Here is a 26,334-nt window from a genome sequence, read left to right as displayed (position 1 = left end):
GCAGGCAGTTCCCGGAGGAGATCGGGGACTAGCACTCAGGCAGTTCTCGGAGGAGATCGGGGATTAAGACTCAGCAGGCAGCCGTGGGGGAGATCGGGGACTAGGACTCGGCAGGCAGCCGTGGGGGAGCTCGGGGACTAGCACTCAGCAGGCAGTTCCCGGAGGAGATCGGGGATTAAGACTCAGCAGGCAGCCGTGGGAGAGCTCGGGGACTACCACTCAGCAGGCAGTTCCCGGAGGAGATCGGGGATTAAGACTCAGCAGGCAGCCGTGGGGGAGATCGGGGACTAGCACTCAGGCAGTTCCCGGAGGAGATCGGGGATTAAGACTCAGCAAGCAGCCGTGGGGGAGATCGGGGACTAGGACTCGGCAGGCAGCCGTGGGGGAGATCGGGGACTAGCACTCAGCAGGCAGTTCCCGGAGGAGATAGAGGACTAGGACTCAGCAGGCAGTTCCCGGAGGAGATCGGGGATTAGGACTCAGCAGGCAGCTCGGGCGATGAGATCAGCTGCTGGTGAAGGGGGACAGGACGGAGTCAGATCGTGGTCGTGGAGCCTGCGAGGGGCAGTGGCGGGGCTCAGCATGGGGCTCCCCCACCTCTTCCTGCTGGCCAGGCTCTGTGGCATCCTGAGCTTCTCCTTCCTGGCGTCTGCCATCGGCACCGATTACTGGTACATCCTGGAAGTGGCCGAGAGGGGCCCTGGGAACTCCAGCCAGGGGCCCCCGGGCGATCTCAACTCCCATTCTGGCCTTTGGAGGATCTGCGAAGGTGAGTGGACAGATGTACGCATGCAGGGCAGCTGGGGTGGACATATACGCACAAAACTGCAGAACCGAACCGTGTGGCCCTGTCTGGATTACACAGAGCTGAGGGATTTCGGAGGTGGCAAAGGTTGCATGTGTACACTGCAGAAAGAAGGGTGCACATACGTGGATTGCAGGGGGACGGGTGTACATAGACGTGCAAATGCATGGATTGAAAGGGGATGGGTGCATATGCATAGACTTTATATTACACGCATGGACTGCGGGGTGGTGGGTGCACATGCACGAGCGGATTCAGGGGCCAGCGCCCTAGTGCCCCCACCCCTGAGCTTGCATTTGACATTTCTGTTTTCACTAATGAGGCAGCATTAATCCGGGTGCTGCTAATGGACTTTATGCATAATGAACGCTTGCTTTGATTACGGTCGGGATGGACACGATCTGCTTGAGGCAGCTGCTCCATCGGGAGGGAGGCGCAGTCAGACCCCTGGGTACTGCTCAGTGTTTAAGCAACCTGAAATTCTTTCAATAGCTGCTCAATGGTTGCAGCGAATTACACTGTGCCCCAGGCTGCTTTTCTCTTCAAAATAATAAATGACATGGTCGTGCATTCACTCTCGGTGTGAGCTTGATAGACAGCAGGGGAGTGTGTGTGTGTGTGTGTGTGTGTGTGTGTGTGTGGGGGGGGGGGGGGGGGGGGGGGGGGGTGTGGGGGGGTCTGTTCCTTTGGGTTTAATGTGGACAAGTGCAAAGTGAAAAATAACCTCCACTCTAGGTACAGATTTGAGTCACTACTTTAAAATGCCCACCCCTCCCCCCGTTCAGATGTTAGGGATTATCCCAATGGGAATGGAGAACAAAATTGGTAATATCATTAAGCCTCTGTATAATGATGTAGCTTCAGTACTTTGAGCACGTCTGGTTTTGCCCCTTCATAAAATGATACAGCAGAACCAACAAAGTTCAGAGAACAGCAACAAAAACGATGAAGGGGATGGATCACCTTCCTTATGAAAAAAAGGCTACACAGATTGACAGGTTGGATATGATAATTTATAAAATGAGTGCAGTGGAACAGTTAAGTAACAAAAAACCCCAAGAGGACACTTACCTGAACCATCAGCAGATCAAAAACAAATCAGAGAAAAACATTTTTCATGCTGTGCATAGTTAATCTATGAAATGTCTTGCTGGAGGATTTAAAAGAGGTATGACAAGTTCTTGGAGGAAAAGCCTATAAAAAAAACTATTAGCCAACATAAGAACATAAGTGTTGCCATACGGGGACAGACTGAAGGTCCATCAAGCCCAGCATCCTGGTTTTAGCAGTGGCCAATCCAGGTCACAAATACCTGGCAAGACTAAAACATTTTATGCTGCTTATCCTAGAAATAAACAGTGGATTTTCCCAAATACATCTTAATAATTGTTTATGGGCTTTTCTTTTAAGAAAGTATGCAAACCTATTTTAAACCCTGCTAAGCTAATTGCTTTCACCACATTCTCTGGCAACTAATTCTAGAGTTTAATTACACATTAAATAAAAATTTTCTCCGGGTTGTTTTACATTTACTACTTAGTAGCTTCAATGCGTGTCCCCTAGTCCTAGTATTTTTGGAAACTGTAAACAAGCTATTTACTTCTACCCATTCCACTCCACTCATTATTTTATAGACCACTATCATACCTCCCTTCAGCCATCTTTTCTCCATGCTGAACAGACCTAGCCCCTTTAGCCTTTCCTCATAGGGAAGTCGTCCCATCCCTTTTATCATTTTCGTTCGCCTTCTCTGTATCTTTTCTAATTCCACTATATCTTTTTTGAGGTGCGGTGACCAGAACTGCACACAGTATTCGAGGTGTGGTTGCAACATGGAGCAATACAAAAGCCATTATAACATTCTCCTTTTTGTTTTCCATTATTTTTCTAATAATCAATTACTCTCCTATGCTCAATGTGTTATTAGAGTCTTACTTGTACTAATTAATTTCCTATGTTTCAACTATTGTACTGCTTCATTACATTAATATTCGTTACATGTGAGCCACATTGAACTCATTCTTCTTTTGGATAATGTAGGATACAAATGTCATAAATAAATAAATAATTCCTAACATTCTATTTGCTTTCTTAGCTGCCGCCACACACTGAGCAGAAGGTTTCAACGTATCATCAACGACGACACCTAGATCCCTTTCTTGGTCTGTGACTCCTAACGTGGAACCTTGCATGACGTAGCTATAATTCGGGTTCCTCTTTCCCATATGCATCACTTTGCACTTGCTCACATTAAACGTCATCTGCCATTTGAAATGTTGTCTCCTCTCACCTCTATTTAGAACATTCCTTGGCTAGGTATTTCGGTTTGGATCACGTGTCCAGCAGATCCCAAAAAGTAGATCTATTTCTCAGATTTCATCTTCAGGAGTGAGCACTGGCCCTCTCAAGTTTCAAGTTTAATTCAGTTTGATATGCTGCCCTTTAGAAGGCTTTTAGAACAGGGTGCAATATAAAACTATTTAGAGAAGGACCTGAAATCCATATTAGGATGGGATAGATAAGTCATAGCAAAAGTCCAATTCCACAGTTCTGCATTGCACCATGACATAGTCTCTGCAGGACATGGAGGTAGCTGACTCTACTCAAATGTTATATTTACCAGTACTCTAGATCCAATACAAAAAGTTTCAAGTCTAATATCATGAGGAGTCGGAGCTGGAGTAGGACAGTAGAACCTGGTGGTTAGGGTGGTGGACTTTGGTCCTGGGTAACTGAGTTCGATTCCCGGCACAGGCAGCTCCTTGTGACTCTGGGCAAGTCACTTAACCCTCCATTGCCCCAGGTACAAATAAGTACCTGTATACAATACGTAAGCCGCATTGAGCCTGCCATGAGTGGGAAAGCGCAGGGTACAAATGTAACAAAATAAAATAGATACTATTGGAGATTCTACATGGAATGTTGCTACTATTGGAGACTCTACATGGAATGTTGCTATTCTACTAGCAACATTCCATGTAGAAAGCTGCGCAGGCTTCTGTTTCTGTGAGTCTGACGTCCTGCACGTACGTGCAGGACGTCAGACTCACAGAAGCAGAAGCCTGCGCGGCCACATTGGTGATCTGCAAGGGCCGACTTCTAGTGGAATAGCAACATTCCATGTAGAATCTCAAATAGTGGCAACAGTGGAGGAGTGGCCTAGTGGTTAGGGTGGTGGACTTTGGTCCTGGGGAACTGAGGAACTGAGTTGGATTCCCACTTCAGGCACAGGCAGCTCCTTGTGACTCTGGGCAAGTCACTTAACCCTCCATTGCCCCAGGTACAAATAAGTACCTGTATACAATACGTAAGCCGCATTGAGCCTGCCATGAGTGGGAAAGCGCAGGGTACAAATGTAACAAAAATAAAATAGATACTATTGGAGATTCTACATGGAATGTTGCTACTATTGGAGACTCTACATGGAATGTTGCTATTCTACTAGCAACATTCCATGTAGAAAGCTGCGCAGGCTTCTGTTTCTGTGAGTCTGACGTCCTGCACGTACGTGCAGGACGTCAGACTCACAGAAGCAGAAGCCTGCGCGGGCCACATTGTGATCTGCAAGGGCCGACTTCTAGTGGAATAGCAACATTCCATGTAGAATCTCAAATAGTGGCAACAGTGGAGGAGTGGCCTAGTGGTTAGGGTGGTGGACTTTGGTCCTGGGGAACTGAGTTCGATTCCCGGCACAGGCAGCTCCTTGTGACTCTGGGCAAGTCACTTAACCCTCCATTGCCCCATGTAAGCCGCATTGAGCCTGCCATGAGTGGGAAAGCGCAGGGTACAAATGTAACAAAAATAAAATAGATACTATTGGAGATTCTACATGGAATGTTGCTACTATTGGAGACTCTACATGGAATGTTGCTATTCTACTAGCAACATTCCATGTAGAAAGCTGCGCAGGCTTCTGTTTCTGTGAGTCTGACGTCCTGCACGTACGTGCAGGACGTCAGACTCACAGAAGCAGAAGCCTGCGCGGCCACATTGGTGATCTGCAAGGGCCGACTTCTAGTGGAATAGCAACATTCCATGTAGAATCTCAAATAGTGGCAACAGTGGAGGAGTGGCCTAGTGGTTAGGGTGGTGGACTTTGGTCCTGGGGAACTGAGTTCGATTCCCGGCACAGGCAGCTCCTTGTGACTCTGGGCAAGTCACTTAACCCTCCATTGCCCCATGTAAGCCGCATTGAGCCTGCCATGAGTGGGAAAGCGCAGGGTACAAATGTAACAAAAATAAAATAGATACTATTGGAGATTCTACATGGAATGTTGCTACTGTTGGAGATTCTACATGGAATGTTGCTACTGTTGGAGATTCTACATGGAATGTTGCTAGTGGAATAGCAACATTCCATGTAGAATCTCAAATAGTAGCAACAGTGGAGGAGTGGCCTAGTGGTTAGGGTGGTGGACTCTGGTCCTGAGGAACTGAGTTTGATTCCCACTTCAGGCACAGGCAGCTCCTTGTGACTCTGGGCAAGTCACTTAACCCTCCATTGCCCCATGTAAGCCGCATTGAGCCTGCCATGAGTGGGAAAGCGCAGGGGACAAATGTAACAAAAATAAAATAGATATTATGGGAGATTCTACATGGAATGTTGGCTACTGTTTGAGATTCTGTTGCTACTATTGGAGATTCTACATGGAATGTTGCTATTCCACTAGCAACATTCCATGTAGAAGCCTGCGCAGGCTTCTGTTTCTGTGAGTCTGACGTCCTGCACGTACGTGCAGGACGTCAGACTCACAGAAGCAGAAGCCTGCGCGGCCACATTGGTGATCTGCAAGGGCCGACTTCTACATGGAATGTTGCTAGTGGAATAGCAACATTCCATGTAGAATCTCAAATAGTAGCAACAGTGGAGGACTGGCCTAGTGGTTAGGGTGGTGGACTTTGGTTCTGGGGAACTGAGGAACTGAGTTCGATTCCTACTTCAGGCACAGGCAGCTCCTTGTGACTCTGGGCAAGTCACTTAACCCTCCATTGCCCCATGTAAGCCGCATTGAGCCTGCCATGAGTGGGAAAGCGCAGGGTACAAATGTAACAAAAATAAAATAGATACTATTGGAGATTCTACATGGAATGTTGGCTACTGTTTGAGATTCTGTTGCTACTATTTGAGATTCTACATGGAATGTTGCTATTCCACTAGCAACATTCCATGTAGAAGCCTGCGCGGCCACATTGGTGATCTGCAAGGGCCGACTTCTAGTGGAATAGCAACATTCCATGTAGCCTTCTGACAGGTCATCTTAGCTTTTGGGGTATTACCCCCCTCTCGTTCCCCTTCCAGCCTAATATCTCTATCTCTCCATTCCTCCTACCTTTCAGTCCTAGCTCACCCTTCAGAACTGTCTATGCTTCTATTATTCCCCCCTCCTCCCATTTTTGGGTGTTGTTGTAAATTGCTGTGCTGTACTGCTCTACCATGGTGCGAATGCTGGTATATCAATCCAACAGTCATCAGAGAAGTGTGTGTGCCCTTGAGATAAGTACATAAGTATTGCCATACTGGGGAAGACCAAAGATCCATCAAGCCCAGCATCCTGTTTCCAACAGTGGCCAATCCAGGTCACAAATACCTGGCAAGATCCCAAAAAAGTACAAAACATTTTATACTGCTTATCCCAGAAATAGTGGATTTTCCCCAAGTCCAATTTAATAATGGTTTACGGACTTTTCCTTTAGGAAGCCGTCCAAACCTTTTTTAAACTCCGCTAAGCTAACCACCTTTACCACATTCTCTGGCAACGAATTCCAGAGTTTAATTACATGTTGAGTGAAGAAAAACTTTCTCCAATTAATTTTAAATTTACTACATTGTAGCTTCATCGCATGTCCCCTAGTCCTAGTATTTTTGGAAAGCGTAAACAGACGCTTCACATCTACCCGTTCAACTCCACTCATTATTTTATAGACCTCTATCATATCTCCCCTCAGCCGCCTTTTGATCAGCATATCCTCGTGCTTTCCTGTACTATACAACAGAGTACTGTACCAGCATTTTAAACACAATTGTTTGGTTGCAAAGAGTGTGATTGTGACTCCTGAAGCAGGTGGATAATGCTGCCAAAACAAGGACCATGTCGGGTCCTTCTACTCAAGCTGCAACTAAAGTGTATTTAAGCACCATTTCCTGTGCTGGATTGTCGATTGGCCAGCCTCTACTTTCTTTTGATTGTGCTGTTTCTTTGTAGAGGATCCTCCAGTTCAGTGTGTGTGCGCGTGTGTATGAGCGCGTGTGCTGGGGACAGAGACGGGGCTGCTGGTTTGTTTTACTATCTCTGCCTTCCTTTTTTTTAGGGAGGAATGGCTGTGTACCCCTGATAGACCCTTTGGCACTGAAAGCTCTGAGGTTCCACCATCACTGCAACACTTAATCTGTGAGTCACTCTGCATCCTGTCCTCTGGAGCTGCTGTTTCTTTCATTCATTCTTAGAATAATTAACAAATAAGGTGCATTTCACTACATGCACGAATGACTCAGACATCGCAGGAGGTGCTTTGTTGGAGCTGTTGTCATTTCTCAGGTAGACAGCATGCTGTCCCTCTACTGAGCAGTGGTATCCTCTTCATTTCTCTCTCCCTATCTCTTGATCACTGGTATACCCTTTAGCACTCTTTCTCTCTTCTGTGGTACCCCCTTTCTCTCTCTCACCCTATCACTACTACTCAGGGGCGTATCTGCGTGGGGCCACAGGGGCCTGGGCCCCCGCAGATTTTGCCCTGGACCCCCCTACCACAGACCCTCTCCACCTCCCCCTCCCGCCCGCCACCAACCCGTCGCCGATCTTTGCTGGCGGGGGACCCCAAGCCCCCGCCAGCCGAAGTCCTCTATTCCGTGCAGGATGCAAGTTGCAACGCTTCCTGTTCTTCTGAGTCTGACGTCCTGCACGTACAACGTGCAGAACGTCAGACTCAGAATTTGGAATTCAGTCTGACGTCCTGCGCATTGTACGTGCAGGACGTCAGACTCAGAAGAACAGGAAGCGTTGCAACTTGCAGCGGCGCAGCCTGCATGGAAGAGAGGACCTCGGCTGGCGGGGGGTTGGGGTCCCCCGCCAGCAAAGGTAAGTGACAGCAGCGGGGGAGGGTTGGCGGCGGCGGGAGGGGGGTGGAGAGTGTCATTGGTGGCGAGGGGGGGGTCTAGCAGTGACGGGGGGGTCCGGAAATGGCGGGGGGGGGGGGGGATCGGTGGCGCCGGGGGGGGGGGCTAAAATGTGCCCCCTCCCTCTGGCTCTGGCCCCCCCTACCGCCAGAGTCCAGATACACCCCTGCTACTACTACTACTACTTAACATTTCTAGAGCGCTACTAGGGTTACGCAGTGCTGTACAGTTTAACAAAAAGACAGTCCCTGCTCAAAGGAGCTTACAATCTAAAGGACGAAATGTCAAGTTGGGGCAGTCTAGATTTCTTGAATAGAGGTTTAGTGGTTAGGTGCCGAAGGCGACATTGAAGAGGTGGGCTTTGAGCAAGGATTTGAAGATGGACAGGCTTACAATCTATTAGATTGTAAGCTCTTTGAGCAGGGACTGTCTTTCTTCTATGTTTGTGCAGCGCTGCGTACGCCTTGTAGCGCTATAGAAATGCTAAATAGTAGTAGTAGTAGGCAGGGAGAGGACCTGGCGTATGGGCTCAGGGAGTTTATTCCAAGCATGGGGTGAGGCGAGGCAGAAAGGGCGGAGCCTGGAGTTGGCGGTGGTGGAGAAGGGTACTGAAAGGAGGGATTTGTCTTGAGAGCGGAGGTTACGGGTAGGAACGTAAGGGAGATGAGGGTAGAGAGGTAAGGAGGGGCTGCAGATCGAGTGCATTTGTAGGTTAGTAGGAGAAGCTTGAACTGTGTGCGGTATCTGATCGGAAGCCAGTGAAGTGACTTGAGGAGAGGGGTGATATGAGTATATTGGTCCAGGCGGAAGATAAGACGTGCAGCAGAGTTCTCAATGGACTGAAGGGGGGATAGATGGCAAAGTGGGAGGCCAGTGAGGAGTAGGTTGCAGTTGTCAAGGCGAGAGGTAATGAGAGAGTGGATGAGCGTTCGGGTGGTGTGCACAGAGAGGAAGGGTGAATTTTGCTAATGTTATAGAGGAAGAAGCGACAGGTCTTGGCTATCTGCTGGATATGCGCGGAGAAGGACCGGGAGGAGTCGAAGATGACTCCGAGGTTGCGGGCGGATGAGACGGGGACGATCACCAGATCAGTGGTATCCTCATCATCTCTCTCCCTCCACTGCTCAGTGGTATTCTCTTCAGTGCTCTCTCTCTCTTGGTTTTCCAGTCAGACTCTGCTATGTTGTCTTTTTGCAGGTATGCACCGAGTGTTTGTGGTCGTCTTACCCCTCAGCCTTATTCTCCTGGTTTTTGGTTGGATCTGTGGCCTCATCAGCTCTTTGTCGGAGAGTTTTCAGCTGCTGCTGTTGACAGGATCATTCTTCTTGCTTGGAGGTGAGTTCATGACCAGGTATGAGAAGGTTGTTTACTACTCCAGTCTTTGGCTTTCTCTCCACTCTCTGCTTCATGCTACAGCTGGAATATTCCTCTCCCACTGTATCTGCCTCTTGACCTTCTTGTTCCACAGCTGGACTACCTCTCTTTTCACTCCCCAAGCAACAGCTGGAGTATACCTCTTCCCCCTCCCAGTGCCAGAGCTGGAATGTCTTCTTCCCATTGCATCTCTGCCTGTTCAGTTCACTTTGCACAGGGAGTCCTGTGGAAGTTCCAGTTGATCTCTGGTGTAGATATGGCTCCTCCAACTCCTCCCTCATGAGAAAAGCTGAAAGATCTCCTGCTCTCTGCCTGCCTCTGGCTTTCTGCCTGTCATTCACACAGATCTAGTCCTGCATGGTTGTGTTCTGGAGGGAAGTTGAAGAACTGAGAGAGCAGCTATTACATTTTGAACACGGACAGTTCATTTTTAGTCTGGGATTTTGAAAAGCCAAGGGATGGCGTAGCTGTGATTATAGTGTCTATCCAAAGAGTGTAAACAACAAACACATCTAGATTCAATGTGAGTGAATGAATTTTTACATTGGTATAATGTACTTAGACACACAAAGAAACACATTTTAAAACCACAAAGTTCCTTAGGTTAATATGGAACTTTGTAAGTCTAAATGCTTTGAAAATGTGCCTCAATATGAAATAAATGACTGCATTTTCATTTTCAATTCTTTTTTCTTAAACATTTTTGGGTCAGTTTTCAAAGTGATTTAACTGATTGGCTCCTGCGCAGTTAAACCGTGCTGGCCAGCCCAGGAGCATATTCAACCGGACAGTGCCATTAATATAATATAATAAATATCTGCTCTGACCCCCTTGGCACTCTCCGGAGCAGACTGGGGGCAGAGTTGAGCACTATCCAGGCACTGGCAGTATTCAATATGGTCTGAATAGCTAACTGGACATGCCGGACACATACACAACTGTCCTATGTCTGGTTAGCAGTCCGGGTATAGCACTGCCCATTTCCTGTATCTGGATATCTTCTAGGCATTTGCCAAACACCTGGATCTTCAAGTGTCAATTTAAAGAAACACTGACTGCCATTGGTTGAATTTCAGCCCCATTTAATTCAGAAAGAGTGCTTCTATTCCAAACCTCCCCCCAAAGGTGCCTCTCCAAACACTCACCAACTCTAAAAAGCCAGATGCCTCTCCTCCTCCCAAACACCAACCTTCATATATAGTTTAATAGAGCTGCATCAGTCCATTCACAAATGCACAGTTCTGTCAGTCTTCTGCACCTGCCCAAATTACTCAGCAAATTTAACCAACCTACCTACAAAATCTCTCTTTGTATATTGAAGAGAGGAATCTGACCACAGTGGTCCATTGTCTTGAGAAGATCACAAATGAACTCCTGTAATGCCCTGTACACTGGTCAAATCAAAAAGACTCCAATTAATTTAGAACGATGGACCATGACTAACAGACCACACCGCACTCTTCCTCCAAAAACTACACTGGCTACCAAGTACCTTACGGGCTAAATTTAAAGCTCATTTTCAAGGCCAGAGTTGCCTAAAGAATAAGTTAGCCCTCTATATATCTTGCAGACCGCTAGAGTCCTGTCAATGAGCATCAATCACTGTCTGTACCCTCATCAGAAGAAATTGCACGATGTGATACCCGCCAGTGAGCCTTCTCATGAGTAGTCCCCGTATTCTGGAACTTAGTCTCGGAGGGGCAGAAAGCAGGTAAAAGCTGTCTCTTCTCCCAAGCCTTTAATACATGTGGTAACTGACTATCCACTCACCCCAAACCTGGATCAGCTTGCTACATACCCTGTACCTTAGACCAGTTCCTATATCTTGTTTAGCTGTACATATATTTGCCTTCAGTTTAGCCACCCGTCTGTTTATCCCAGTTGACTCTGCATTACCCATCTTATCTCATCTTTATATCTGACCTTGGCCCCTTGGTTACATAGTAAGCTGTTTCACTGCTAAAAACCTTTCTCTTCCCAAAGACTGTTTCATAACAATCCATCATGACTTCTGCCTGCTAGGATCATCCATTAGCCTTTCCTTAATGTTTTTAGTCTCATGCATTACACCAATGCTCTCTAAATGAAAGAAACAGTACATACCAGCTTCTATGACAGCCTCAGATGTTATAGCCAGTTCTATTAGAGCAGAAAACAGGTCCCAGGAGTAGCCTAGTGGTTTGTGCAGTGGACGTTAGAGAAGGGGATCCAGGCTTGTGTCCCACTCTAACTGGTAGACTTGTGGTGGAACGTGTCAGCCCTCCAAAACCCATCAAAAACCTACTGTACCTACATGTAAATGACACCTGCAGACATAAGAGCTATTTTAGTGGGGTACAGTAGGTTTTTGGTGGGTTTTCAGATGAGGATGTGTATTTTAGGGCGAGATAGGTTCTTGCCCCCTTTATTGTGTTGCATATAGGTAATTCTATTTGAAAATTATTCCGTAGGCCAGTGAGCATATCTTTTCCCCTGGGAAAAGCAGCCGCAGGGCAAGCAATGTGGCGGAGAACAGTGCTGGAGGAAGGCTTCTTCTGGCAGGGTTTGGGGATTCCCGTCAGCCAAACCAGAGTCACCGAAGTCCTGTGTCTGTTCCTTCCCAGCCTATAAAGGCGGCCTAGCGCTGGAGTTTTCTCTCTCCTGTTTCTGTTGGGACGCGATCACCCGGGTCCCGTTTGGAGCAGGAGACAGACCCTGGTGCCGGGCCCCCCTTGGAGGCCGGGCCTGGTGGAATCTTGCCCTCTCTCTCAGCGGCCCTGGATGTCTGTGTGGCCAGTCTACTAAGAATGCTGTCCTCCTCCTCCCCTCCCCCATATCCCCATATTTCCCAATGGCTTGTTTTTGTGCATTTTTTTTTCTGAAAATGGTCACAAAAGAAAAATGCACTGAACACAAAACATATAAGAAACAAAAAGACAGACATTTTTCTGGTTTGAAATAGGAAACGACCTCATTAACATCCGTTTGACTACCTTTGCTGCTCTTTGCGCTAATCTGGCACAAACATTGTCTCCCATGCTAGAACCCTCTGAGCATTTTGCGCTCACTAACGCCAAAACTAGTCCGGTACTAATTGCGTCTGGAGCCAGTGTTACATTTTGAGCATTTGTGCCAGATTAACGCAAAGAGCAGCAAATGTAGTCAAACGGATGTTAATGAAGTCATTTCCTCTCAAATCTCAGAGAACAATGCACACAACAAAGCTGCCATTTCAGCTGAAAAACCTACCGCCAGCTCAGAGCAGGCATTAGGGTGTTTGAAGGGAGGATTTCTCACGATTTGGTCTTTAAAATCGACCAGTTTTGATTTCTTTTGGAAGGGAAGAAGCCCTTGCATGGCTGCAAGCGTGAATCTGAGCAAACCCGAAAGTGAATGCACATATTGGCGCCTGTTTCCTGCGCTTAAATATAAGCCTTCCAAGTAAAAAAAAAAAAAAAAATTTAAAGGTGGAGCAAACAGGTGCTAATGTGTATTTTGCTTTTGGGTTTGCATGGCAAATGCACACAAGAGCTGAGCTTACTGACAAACTGTTCTGCGCATGTGCCAAGCACATTCCCCCCTTGTTTTTACATTTACATATATTTGAATACCATTTCCTTTGAGCTTTGGCGAGCAAGTTTTCTGCGCTGTTCTGGCGTTCTACGCTGTTGGCTTTACCACAGGGGTTCTGAGCATTGGCCTGTCAGTATCTTTTGTATTCTGATTACATTGATCATCTCTCTGTTATATGATTGTTCTGTAGTGCTGTTATAGGTGTATATTATATCTATGTTATTTGAATGTTTTGTGCTGTCTGTTATTGTATAATTCATATTCTGCTAACATCATATTTCTGTTATATGACTGTTCTACAGTGATGTTTTATGTATATATTATGGTATGTCTGTTATGGTATCATTTGTAGGGCTGCTGGCGGGGGCAATATTTCCCGAGCCTGGCCTCCAAGGGGGGCCCAGGCCCAGCACTGTCAAGCTTCTTTTTTCTGCCTGCTTCCGGTCTGTCCTCCCCTGCTCCTGCGTGCCACCCGATGTCACGTAAATACAATCATCCGTGTCCGGACTCCCGGCACGGACAGGAGCAGGAGAGGACAGACTGTAGGAGCAGCCATGCAGGAAGCAGCTTGCCGTCTCCGAGCTCTAGGCCCGAGCCCCCCCTTGGAGTCAAAGACAGAAAGGTAAGGGGGCGAGTGGGAGCAGCAATGTGAGGGGGGGGGGGGGGGGGGCAGCTTGCAGTGGTCCAGTTCTGCTCTGGGCCCGGCTATGTCTCTCGGTGGCTCTGATTGTACAGACATTTATCATATTTCTGTTATATGATTGTTTGACAGTCATGTTAAATGTTTATATTTCTGATACTGTATCATGTTAGTCCCATTACTAGGTTTCAGTTTGCCATTTCCAGGTTTACCTCATTGATTGACCTTATGCTTATATTATGCTGTTAAGAAAATTGTACATTTTATGTCACGCTGTAGACCACCGTGGGAGAAACTCTTCATAAAGGCGATTAATAAATCAAAATGAATAAATAACAGCCTCCAGTGTCAAATGCAACCAGGTCCAGCTGTTCAGACATATCGAAACACGAACCACATCCTACAGCCACCTTACCACGATTATTCTCTCTTCTGTTGAACAGAGACTGAAGATAGCAGGCAACATTTAATATACTGTATTTACATGTAATCAGTGGCCATCGAGTTTAAAACAATTTCTCACACCTGCTGTTTCTGGATGTTATCTGAGAGCTGTCTTGATCTGGATTACAAACAGAGACAAACAGCAAATATGTACATGAGTACGAGATATTTCTTCATCTGAAAATGTTCCCTTTATACCGTACCAGGGCCACTGAGGGACTGAGCCTGTCCGGGTAAGGACTGCCGCTGCTGTCCCCCGGACACCGCACAGCCAGGCCAGATTGGGGAGGCCGGAGCCCAAAGTAGGGGGCATTTTGCCCCATCTCCCTGCCCCCCACCACAACACACACCTTAGCTGGCGGGCGGGGGTCCCAAGCCCCGCCAGCAGTAGCCTTCCCTTCAGTGCTGTTCTCTGCCGCACTGCCTGCCCAGTGCAGCTGCTTCTCTTCATGTCGCACATGAGCGGAAGCAGGGCAGGCAATGCAGTGAACAGCGCTGAAGGGAAGGCTTGGGGACCCCTTCCAGCCAAACCAGGGGCCCCAAATCCAACTGTGTCTGCTCCTCCCTGGCCTCTAAGGGGAGGGGCCCAACACCAGGGTCTGTCTCTCTCCTGCTCCTATCGGGACCTGGATGACTGCGTTAACAAGATCACCCGGGTCCGGTCAGGAGCAGGTGAGAGACGGACCCGGGTGCCAGACCCTCCTTGGAGGCTGAGCCCGGAGGAATTTTGTCCCCCTGCCCCCCTTCTCGGTGGCTCTGTACTGTACTGCTGCTAGATTGTTTTAGCTCATTGAAACTTGCAGCAAACCTACAGCTGCTCCCTGACTCCTCACTTCCTAACTCCACTGTCAGTTAGTCAGTTCATCAACACACTTTGTCCATTCTACATCACCTCTTTCCCTATTTGCACTTCCTTCTTTCACTTTTAATATCTTAAGTTGTGGTTTGTAAACCACCTGGCAGCACCATAGTGCGATCATAGCTCTGGGAAAAAGGAACGCGTTGGAAAACTCCACTTCTAGAGGGCTGCATTCTTCACTGCTGGGACATTCGAGCGCTGTGGTAGCAGAGCCACAACTTAAATAGCGCATGCAGGATGCCGACTGTACTCATAGTTCCCCCATGCAGCAGTCAATAAAACTGCAGAGTGACAGGACCCAGTCATATGGAGCTCAGTATTTAAAAGCATCTGTCTATTTCTTGATTTGGATTTTGTTCATAGTCAAGGCAAGTAAAATATTACTCTAAAACGTATCAAATGTGAAATTCCCAATGATAACTCACAAAATCACAGAAAAAAGGGGTTCTGTAAATGCATATTGTAATTACCTATAAATAGATTAAAACTGAACTGTACCAAAATCAATTTAACAACTCTTATGCAGTACTGAAGGTCTCATTTTATACATGTTGTTACCATTCATTGCTTCATTATTATATTTCCAATCCTTTATTCTTTACAAATTATTTCTCAGGAAATCTATTTTGGCTTGCTCAGGTAGGGGAAAATTACATATCTAAACACTGCTTTAAAGAAGGAAAAAGTTGAGCTCATTCCCAAAACACAGAAAGTAGGTTTCCTATCATTTCATCTTCCTTCAACAAAAGCCTCCCAAAATTCACCTAATCAAAAAATTACATAATTGACATATTTAACTGAATCATGTCTCCAAACACTCCTTATGAATGAATGTTATAACAACGCTGCAACAAGGTCCTTGGTGTCACCGTTTACAGAGCTTTGTCAGGGAGTAATAACTATATGATTAAGCAGAAATATTTTATTTATTTATTTTGGATTTTGCTTACACCTTTTTCAGTAGTAGCTCAAGGTGAGTTACATTCAGGTACTCTGGATATTTCTCTGTCCCAGGAGGGCTCACAATCTAAGTTTGTACCTGAGGCAATGGAGGGTTAAGTGACTTGCCCAAGATCACAAGGAGCAGCAGTGGGATTTGAACTGGCCACCTCTGGATTGCAAGACCGGTGCTCTAACTACTAGGCCACTCCTCTTCTTTGGGGTTCCACATGGAATGTTGATACTCTGAGATTCTGCATGGAATCTTGTTACTCTTTAGGATTCTAGAATCTTGCTATTTATTTGGATTTTGCTCACACCTTTTTCAGTAGTAGCTCAAGGTGAGTTACATTCAGGTACTCTGGATATTTCTCTGTCCCAGGAGGGCTCACAATCTAAGTTTGTACCTGAGGCAATGGAGGGTTAAGTGACTCACCCAAGATCACAAGGAACAGCAGTGGGATTTGAACCGGCCACCTCTGGATTGCAAGACCAGTGCTCTAACCACTAGGCCAGTTCTCTTCTGCAGCAGTCACTGTTTATCCTTTTAAGGTGCTCTATAGCTGAAAGGTTTTTATTCAGCAATACGGTCACCATCCAACTTGAAAGAGCCAGAGAGTAGGCCCAGTGTTTGCGCTGTGTTGTACCACATGCTTAGGGAACTGCTCACATGCTTAAGCAACTACTCATTTAGGTGATTGGATTGACAGACAACTGAAAGATAAGCATCTGGTTATGTAGGAGATAATCCATGTGAAAATGAGTTCTATTCTCTCCCCAAATCTGGCGATCGGTTTCAAAACCTCATTCAGAACTTTCTCCCACATCAGGACACCCTCTCCAATATTTTGCTCTGAAAACAATAATCCCAGTCCTGTCTGGGGGGGGGGGGGGGGGGGGGGGGGGAAATCCCCCAGCCAGCTGGGTTTTTAGGATATCCAGAATGAATAGACATGAGAGAAATTTACAGACAAGAGGCAGTGCATGCAAATCTCTCTCATGCATATTAATTACTTCTGCGTGATTCATACTAACCCTAACCCAATGCTCTTTTTAACATTTTTTAAATATCTTTATTAAGAAGTGATCCTCTTATTTTACTTTTTACAGGCAGCTTAAAACATTGTTGCTCCCAGTTTCTCTGAACAGATTCACAGCTCTCAAACAGATGTTTCAAGTGTACGAAAGATGATGCATCCTTGGGTCATCTACCATCTTCTGTTATCCTTAACGGCTTGCTTTGGTTGTATAAACACCCTCACCAAAGATTTGTACTGCTGTTCTTGTAAATCTACGTTTTCATTTTGTAAAGAAATGCTTCCTGAAAGCCTGGGGAACCAGATTTCATTCCTACCGCAGATCCTTGTGATGCTGGGCAAGTCACTCAACCCTCCATTGCCCCAGGTACAAATAAGTACCTGTATATATTATGTAAACCACTTTGAATGTAGTTGCAAAAACCTCAGGACGTCAGACTCACAGAAACAGAAGCCTGCGCGGCCGCATTGGTGATCTGCAAGGGCAGGCTTCTACATGGAATTTTGCTAGTGGAATAGCAACATTCCGTGTAGAATCTCAAATAGGGAAAGGGAAATGGCACTTCTCCTCCACATTAGGAGAATATATATTAGTTTAAATTATTTCTTCATCCTGCCACTTCGAGCCAAGAAGCACACATCACCCTTTGAATCAAAAATGATCGTATTTACTGTACGGGCTACTAACTTACTCACTAAAACTGATTCTCCTTTGTTCCTTTTCCCTGATGATGCTGCAAAGAAAACTTTACCCAAATCCTTTGTAAATTAGGATGTTCCTCATCTCCTATATGCCCGCTTCTATTTTGACCCTGTTTACACTCATACTTCACACCACACTATTTTCCCTCTTTTGGCATCAGAGTCCTGGCTGCCCAGTGCCCACCTGTAGCTTGCCAACTTACTGCTACCCCTAGCCCTCCAAAAGGTGGCTGTTCCTATGCATTTCCAAACCACTTCCCTAGGTGTCTACATATAGGAAATGTAAACCCATGACTCTTTACCTCCCCCACACACACACTTTTACCCTTTGGCTTCTCCCAGCTACCATGCGCTTTGTCCTTCACTTCTGACCTCTGGCTAATTTTTATGGTGTGTATAAGGTGGCTGTCGGAGTACGAAGCAGGTACAAACCTCCCGAGCCGAGCACATCACATGATGTGCCAAGCATGCCCCAGCTGTCGCTGTTGTTAGGCTCTACCCATTAAAATCCCAGTTTATCAACGAAGGAGTGCTTGGAACTCAGAAGGGACCTTAAGGGCTAACAGCTCTGCACAGATGAGGTTGGCTTCAATTTAGAAAAGAGAATTGAAACATTCATATCAGCAAAGGAGTCTGGAACACTTCAGAGAATGAGAATTCAAAAGACAACGCTAAGCTGCAGCTGAGGTTCACTTGATTGTAGCTCCAAGCAGAAAACAACTTAGGGGTAACAGTGGTCTGTCACCGCCTCCAAAATTGTGCCTGAATATCCAGTGGCAGCAGCTATTTGGATAACCACATGAAATATCCAGACATTCTGCGTCCTTTCCAGGAGTTACTGGGTACGGCTGGGATTCAGTGGCAGTACCAAAAGCTACTAGGCTTTCTTGAGTTAATGGTGTCCAGGCAGCTCCTGGTTCCGCCCACTTCACGGAGCAGAAAACGCTCACCAACGCTGCACTTTCAATTTTATGACAAAGGTCTTTTTCAAGACCGTATTTTCTCATCACTTTTACCAGCGATTGTTTACTTTTTGGTGATTTAGTATACATTCTGTGAAGACTCCTGAAGCAGGCTCACTGCCAAAACACAGTGCTGTGTTTTTGGCCTCCGCTCTAGGTGCCCAGCGCTCCCACCAGTTGCTGTGGAGGACGTGCAGCCCTTCTGCATATCCTCACAGCTGTATCCGGTGTGACTCCCAGGTCTACCCCGATCTTCCCAGGGCCCTTGCTCCAAGTGCCCAGGGTTTCCAGGTGCTTTTTGGCTAGGATCAGGCGACCCTCAGGGGGAGGAATGCTGGCTTCGGCCTAACCCCTGGTAAGCCTTTCCTCGGCTGAGAGGTGCCCAGCTCTGCCTTTCAGGTGCTGTGGAGGACTTGCAGCTCATCTGCATATCCTTTACAGCCTTCTCCGGGGTGACTCCCAGGTCCACTCCAATCTATTCAGGGCCTCCGCTCTAGGGGCATTTTCTCTTTACATTTATTTTTCTCCCAGTTACTACTTATGGCTCCAGTATACTTTTTCTTCTTAGTACTGTCCCTTCCTAATCTGTTTCTCCATCTGAAACCACTGTACACTGCAGGAACACATTGTCCACCCTCTGTATTCATCATCTCACCATCTCTTTTTTCCTCAGCTCTCAACCTTCAACATTTCATTCCTTCTATTCATCCATCTCCTTTCTATCTGAGTACATCTCGCTGTCGTCATACCTCTCCTACTCTTCTCTCTTGCTCCTTCTCCTGCTCTCCGCTGGAGACATTAATCCCAATTCTGGTCCTCCACATCAGCTCTCATCCTATTTGTGCAGGTCACACCGTGATATCTTCAATCTAATTTCTGTTCCTCTCCTCCCCCCTTCTTCCCTGCCTTTCTCTTGCACTCTGTGGAATGCCCGCTCTGTCTGTAACAAACTTTCCTACATCCATGACCTCTTTATCTCTCATACTCTCCATCTGCTTGCCCTAACTGAAACTTGGCTTTACCCTGAAGACTGTGCTTCAGTCGCGGCCCTATGCTATGGAGGTTATCTTTTCTCCCATACTCCTTGCCCGGTTGGTCGTGGAGGTGGTGTCGGGCTACTACTTTCACCCTCTTGTAGATTTCAACCTCTTCTTCCACCGCAGTCTCACTGTTTTTCTTCCTTCGAAGTCCACTCCATCCGTCTATTTGCCTCTCTGAGTATCGACCCCCTGATAAGTCCCTTTCTTCCTTTCTCACTGACTTTGATGCCTGGCTTTCCTTCTTCTTGAACCTTCATCTCCTTCCGTCATTCATGCTAATGATCCCTCTGACTCTTATGCTTCTCAGTTTCTTGCTTTAACATCCTCTTTCAATCTTCAACTGTGCTCCACTGCCCCCAATCACCAGAATGGCTACTGTCTTGATCTTATCCTCTTCTCAAACTGCTCACTCTCCAGTTTCTGTGCCTCAACTCTTCCCCTCTCTGACCATCATCTGATAACTTTCACACTTAAACACCCTCCTCCCCAGTCCCGTCCAATCTTAACCAATACATTTAGGAATTTTCAGGCTATTTACCCTTCTACTCTGTCCTCCAGTGTTTCAAATCTCTTCTCTACCACTATGTTATCCAAGTCTGTCAATGAGGCTGTCTCTTCCTATAATACTATTCTTTCCTCTGCTCTGGATACTCTCGCCCCTCCCATTCCCCATTCCGTAAAACATACCAAACCCCACCCTTGGCTGACCTGTAGAATCCACTACCTACGTTCCTGTGCCTGCTCTGCTGAACGCCTTTGGCTGAAATCCTGTGCCCATGCTGACTTCATACATTTCAAATTCTTGCTGACCTCCTTCCAGTCTGCTCTTTTACTTGCCAAACAGGACTATTACATCCAGTTGACAAATTCTATTGGCTCAAACCCTCAACGTCTCTTTGCCACACTGAACTCTCTCCTCAAAGTGCCTTCACCTCCAACCCCACCTTCACTTCCCCCCCCCCCCCCCCCCCCAGACTCTGGCTGAGTTCTTTCATGATAAGGTTCACAAGATTAAACTTGAATTCTCAACCAGGTCACATCCACCTCTCCTTCCCTTAGTCCATTCTCTCAACCCTCTAACCCCTGCCTCCTTTGCTTTCTTTTCTGAAATCACTGAATAGGAAACTACACGTCTTAATTCCTCCTCGAAACTAACTACCTGTTCCTCTGATCCTATTTCCATCCATCTACTTAACACTTTCTCTCCTACTGTCATCCCTTTTATCTGTCACACCACTCCTTAAAAAACCTTCATTGGACCCCATCTCCCTCCTCCCTTTCCTATCCAAGATACTTGAACGTGCTGTTCACCGCCGTTGCCTTGACTTTCTTTCATCTCAAGCTATTCTTGATCCACTTCAATCTGGCTTTCGCCCCCTTCATTCAACTGAAACAGCGCTTGCTCCAATGATCTGTTCCTGGCCAGATCCAAAGGTCTCTATTCTATCCTCATCCTTCTCGATCTATCTGCTCGTTTTGACACTGTTGATCACAGCCTACTCCTTGATACGCCGTCCTCACTTGGATTTCAGGGCTCTGTTGATTCCTGGTTTTCTTCTTATTTCTCCCAGCGTACCTTTAGTGTATACTGTAGTGGATCCTCCTCTACTTCTATCCCACTGTCAGTTGGTGTACCTCAGGGATCTGTCGTGGGACCTCTTCTTTTCTCCATATATACTTCTTCCCTTGGTATTCTGACCTAATCCCATGGTTTTCAGTATCATCTTTACGCTGATGACTCCTAGATCTACCTGTCCACACCAGAAGTCTCAGCCGAAATCCAGGCCAAAGTATCAGCCTGCCTGTCTGACATTGCTGCCTGGATGTCTTAGCGCCATTTGAAACTAAACATGTCCAAGACTGAACTTCTCATCTTTCCCCCTAAACCAACCTCTCCCCCCCCCCCCCCCCCATTTTCTATTTCTGTGGATAACACTCTCATCCTTCCTGTCTCATCAGCTCGTAACCTTGGGGTCATCTTCGACTCCTTCCTCTCCTTCTCTGCACATATTCAGCAGACTGCTAAAACCTGTCGTTTCTTTCTCTATAATATCAGCAAAATTCGCCCATTCTTTTCTGAGCACACTACCAGAACCCTTATCCACACTCTTATCACCTCTCGCTTAGACTACTGCAACTTGCTTCTTACAGGTCTCCCACTTAGCCATCTCTCTCCTCTTCAATATGTTCAAAATTCTGCTGCACGACTAATATTCAGCCAGTGTCGTTATTTATTTATTTATTTTTAGTTACATTTGTACCCCGCACTTTCCCACTCATGGCAGGCTCTATGCGGCGGGCAATGGAGGGTTAAGTGACTTGCCCAGAGTCACAAGGAGCTGCCTGTGCCGGGAATCAAACTCAGTTCCTCAGTTCCCAAGGACCAAAGTTCACCACCCTAACCACTAGGCCACTCCTCCACTCATATTAGCCCTCTCGTCACTTTACTGGCTTCCTATCCGTTTCCGCATACAGTTCAAACTCCTTTTATTGACCTATAAGTGCATTCACTCTGCAGCTCCTCAGTACCTCTCCACTCTCATCTCTCCCTATGCTCCTCCCTGGGAACTCTATTCACTGGGTAAATCTCTCTTATCTGCACCCTTCTCCTCCACTGCTAACTCCAGACTCCGTTCCTTTTATCTTGCTGCACCATATGCCTGGAATAGACTTCCTGAGCCGGTAAGTCAAGCTCCATCTCTGGCTGTCTTCAAATCTAAGCTAAAAGCCCACCTTTTTGATGCTGCTTTTAACTCCTAACCCTTGTTCACTTGTTCAGAACCCTTATTTTATCATCCTCACTTTAATATTCCCTTAACTCTTGTTTGTCCTAATTAGATTGTAAGCTCTGTCGAGCAGAGACTGTCTCTTCATGTTCAAGTGTACAGTACTGCATACGTCTATTAGCGCTTTAGAAATGATATGTAGTAGTCTTCACAAACAGCGAAGATGACGTGAAAAAAGAAAAAAGAACAGAAAAAACACACGACACAAAAAATGAAAAATAAAAGCAAAAGACGACACAAGCAAAAATGAAGAAATACTATGTAGATTTATTGAGGTGATATGACTCGACACAGCTGTGTTTCGGCCCAATCGGCCTGCGTCAGGAGTCTGTTACACCATATGAATGTTCTCTGGTAGTATCGGTTCTTGAAGGGTTTTCAGTAGAACGTGCCTTCGCAAACACTCTGCCTTTAAAAAGGCTGTGTGTAAAATTAGACACAAATCGTTGAAGGAAATTCTGGTTTAAGAAATAGATATGTATTTCGCTCAGATATCGGCACGCCATATCTATTTCTTAAACCAGAATTTCCTTCAACGATTTGTGTCTAATTTTACACACAGCCTTTTTAAAGGCAGAGTGTTTGCGAAGGCACGTTCTACTGAAAACCCTTCAAGAACCGATACTACCAGAGAACATTCATATGGTGTAACAGACTCCTGACGCAGGCCGATTGGGCCGAAACACAGCTGTGTCGAGTCATATCACCTCAATAAATCTACATAGTATTTCTTCATTTTTGCTTGTGTCGTCTTTTGCTTTTATTTTTCATTTTTTGTGTCGTGTGTTTTTTCTGTTCTTTTTTCTTTTTTCACGTCATCTTCGCTGTTTGTGACGGCTATTGTTTTTTGCGAAGACAGGTTTCTTCTGTGTTTTTGGTAGTAGTAGTCTTCACCAGTAAACGTTTATTGTTCTTAGAAGTCTCCTCGTTTGTTCCTGGTCAGCCTGGTCATTTTCCCACTCACTTCTTTCTCTGATTGTTTTTTGTGGGATCTCAGTGTTCCTCTGCCTAGGCAGACTCCACCAACTTCACCCCCCAGACTGCCCAGGAACTAACCAGATGGTGGTCTTCCCAGGTTTTTAATTTCTTAACTTGGAATCACTGGTCCATGGAAGATACAGGGTAGAAGCCTGTAACTGAAGTTCTTTATAGACAGAAGTTAACTCTAACCCTGATGTTCCTCCATAAGAACGCTAGACCGTGCTAAGCTAACAGTCATTATACTTGCTAACACCTGACTTTGGCTACTGATTCCTGTCTTGTAGGAAGTACTGCCCCATTCACTCTGTATTCTCTAGTATAACCACAGTACCACACTCCTGTTCATGCTGTACCTCTTTTAACCAGTGTTCAGAATCGGACCAAGCTATCAATCTCCTGAATCAGGCCATGACAATAAAGATTAAGACGACCGTGGACCTTCAGCCTGTTTTTGAGTCAAAGCCAAATTGTATCTTTAGCCCCTGCTTTGTTTACTTTGCAAAGGGCTTAAAGTCCTACTAAATCCTAGCTACAACAATGGTCAACAAATATGAACTCCTGTACACATAACCAGAACTGCCTCCACATTATCTACTTGCCAAAATATTAACATGTTTCTTCATTATCATGTTACCCACGATCCTTTCACTACTACTAAATGTATATTTTCTTATATATTTATTATGTTCATGTTCTATCATCATGTTACCCAAAATCCTTCTGTTATTACTAAATGTATACTTTCTCATGTATTTCCACTACTCATGACGTATTGTAAGCCACATTGAGCCTGCAAAGAGGTGGGAAAATGTGGGATACAAATGCAACAAATACATAAATAAATAAATATACTGAACAAATCTCCTGTGCAAGACTGAGGCTTGATGGAAACATTTCATTTATCCATCATTTCTACACAAACGCCTGAAGCAACTTTACAACAGTGAAATGTTTACATGAGTTTAAAACCAACATTTCATCTCATCAGCTCTCTAATATAAACAACCCAACTACTCCAGCCCTAAAACATACTTCTCCTGCTGAAAGTGGTGAGGTAGCCTTGTTAATCCACTTTTAAAGGTAATAAATAGAAATAAACAAAACAGAGAAAAGAAGATGTTAGTGCATTAAAGAAGGTATCATCATCATCTTTTTTTTTTTCTGTCCTCCTAATTAACAACCATCTTACCCACCTAATCAGGAGTTGCTCTCTCTGTGTTAATATCAGCCATAAGGTTTCACTGTGAGTTCTCCAGGGCACCTGCTGCCCTGTATCTCATTGGCCTTTAGTCTGAAATGGTGCTGCAGAAAGGCCAGGGGGACCTATGCCATGTACTTCTTTATCTGAAGAAGGTGGGTGGCATGTGAGACCCATCTGCTCTGAAACCCATTAGAGCTTTCTTGTGATCGTCCTGGGCTTGTGAAGTAGTAGGCAGGCCCTTCATACTTCATCCAGAGGACATGAGAGTAAGACAGTGCTGCCTTCCAAATGTGGATTCACATTTCGCCGTGATGCTGCATGATTATAATAATAACATTATTTATTACATGCATATACAGTGTGTCAAGTTACTGTTGAGTTCTGCAGCTTTCTCACTGCTGCTGTCTCTGTTCTTGGTTCCAGGTGCGATGACCTTGTCAGGGATCAGCGTGTACATCAGTTATTCCCAGGCCGCATTTAGTGAGATTGGTCAGATGTATGACCAGAAGCACTTCCAGCAGGTTCACATCAGTTTTGGCTGGTCTATGGCACTGGCCTGGCTTTCCTTTACCACGGAAGTCACCTGTGGTTGCCTCTTCCTCCTCTCTGCACAGATGCTTCACAGCCAGCCCTCCAGGCATTCTGTAGTCATATGAGCCATACTGGGAAGGCACTAGCCTGACAAGACTCGTAAGAACTGTAGCACAATCTGGAAAAAAAAAACTTCTTTTCTTTATTGCTACAAACTGTGCTGGAACTATCCAGAAGTTCACATTTTCTGGCAAGGAGCATTTTACCCCTAAGAACATTTGGCTCCCAGACTGCTCTGAGCTGAAAATTCTGTATTGTGCTGTTTTTGGTTTTTTTTTTTTTTTTCACACGTTACTAAATATTTCTTGAACTATGCTACCTGTAAGAAAAATACAAACTTTGGTACAGCATGGATTGATCATAAGCTTATGATAGCATCCCCTATTGATTGAGTACATCATGTCCAACATGAAGATGAGGCAGCCTACACGTCACCTAAATTATAAAGGACAGCTGTCATTCCTAACATCAGGATTCAAAAAGGGATAATGAAGGAAGATTCCCTGTCACCACTCCTGTTTTGTCTGGCACTAAAGCCACCAAATTATCAACCTATTGGACTACAAATTTATCCTTCATCCCAGAGGTTTTGATAATCCCCAGATAACATCACACCTGTTTGTAGACAGTTTTGAAGCTGTATAGCTATTCTGATTAGCATTTGATGGAACAACTCCAAGTGGTAAAGTGTTTTTCAGATAACATCAGGACGGCTTTTTTCATATGGACAAAAAATGCTTAACAGACAAGAATAAGATACAAGTTAGCAATCAGCTTGCAAACTCTGTGCAGTTGTATAGCTTTGGAATGATAGACTGGGCTCAAAAATATCTTGATAAACTGGACGTAAAAATAAGCCTCTTCCACAAGGTACATCTCATCCACTGGAAGCTATGTCAACTCTATAACACTGCTGTGGTAGAAAAACACCCAGACAGCACTAAGGAGAATGAATGCATTATAATCATCTGGGACATTCCCACAGACACAAAGTTTGATGCTACGGTTAACAAGAAACATACAAGAGCAGTGAAGTGTCATTGTCAATTCTGTAAAATATATGGGAAAAGATCTTCAAGAACTAATGGAAGCCACTAATTGTGTAAAGAATTCCAAGCTCATCCAGATGTTGCCTGTGTAAGTTAATCTTAATGAACTGTAACAAGAGGAACTCTTTGGATGAACCTGCGACTGACTCTAGCGTAGGGCTGAGGTTCGCTCTGGTCTGGCTCATTTCAAATGTGTAACGAAACAACAAATACTGGCCTCAGAAAGCTCTCTTCTCCTGTTAAAAATCAAATAATAGA

At 45.6% G+C, this 26,334-nt stretch overlaps 1 protein-coding gene across 1 annotated transcript; it reads left to right on the top strand.

Annotated features, from left to right (window-relative positions):
* Positions 1-582: 582 nt before the first annotated feature.
* On the top strand, positions 583-25,092 carry LOC115472585 (transmembrane protein 235-like). The gene is made up of 3 exons (XM_030206878.1): positions 583-769; positions 9,117-9,254; positions 24,860-25,092. The coding sequence occupies exons 1-3, from the start codon at positions 583-585 to the stop codon at positions 25,090-25,092; spliced, it is 558 nt and encodes a 185-aa protein (XP_030062738.1).
* The last annotated feature ends 1,242 nt before the right edge of the window (positions 25,093-26,334 follow it).

Source organism: Microcaecilia unicolor, chromosome 6 (genome assembly GCF_901765095.1).
Source record: "Microcaecilia unicolor chromosome 6, aMicUni1.1, whole genome shotgun sequence".
In the NCBI taxonomy this organism is placed as follows: Eukaryota; Metazoa; Chordata; class Amphibia; order Gymnophiona; family Siphonopidae; genus Microcaecilia; species Microcaecilia unicolor.
Note: the sequence above shows the minus strand (reverse complement) of the source record. Positions and strands in the feature narration are given on the sequence as shown.

Bases quoted from the DNA above. Each gene is read 5' to 3' on its own strand.
- LOC115472585 (XM_030206878.1), top strand. From the start codon at position 583: ATGGGGCTCCCCCACCTCTTCCTGCTGGCCAGGCTCTGTGGCATCCTG. The intron at 770-9,116 runs GTGAGTGGACAG...GTCTTTTTGCAG, and splicing joins CCTTTGGAGGATCTGCGAAG to GTATGCACCGAGTGTTTGTG. The intron at 9,255-24,859 runs GTGAGTTCATGA...TCTTGGTTCCAG, and splicing joins ATCATTCTTCTTGCTTGGAG to GTGCGATGACCTTGTCAGGG.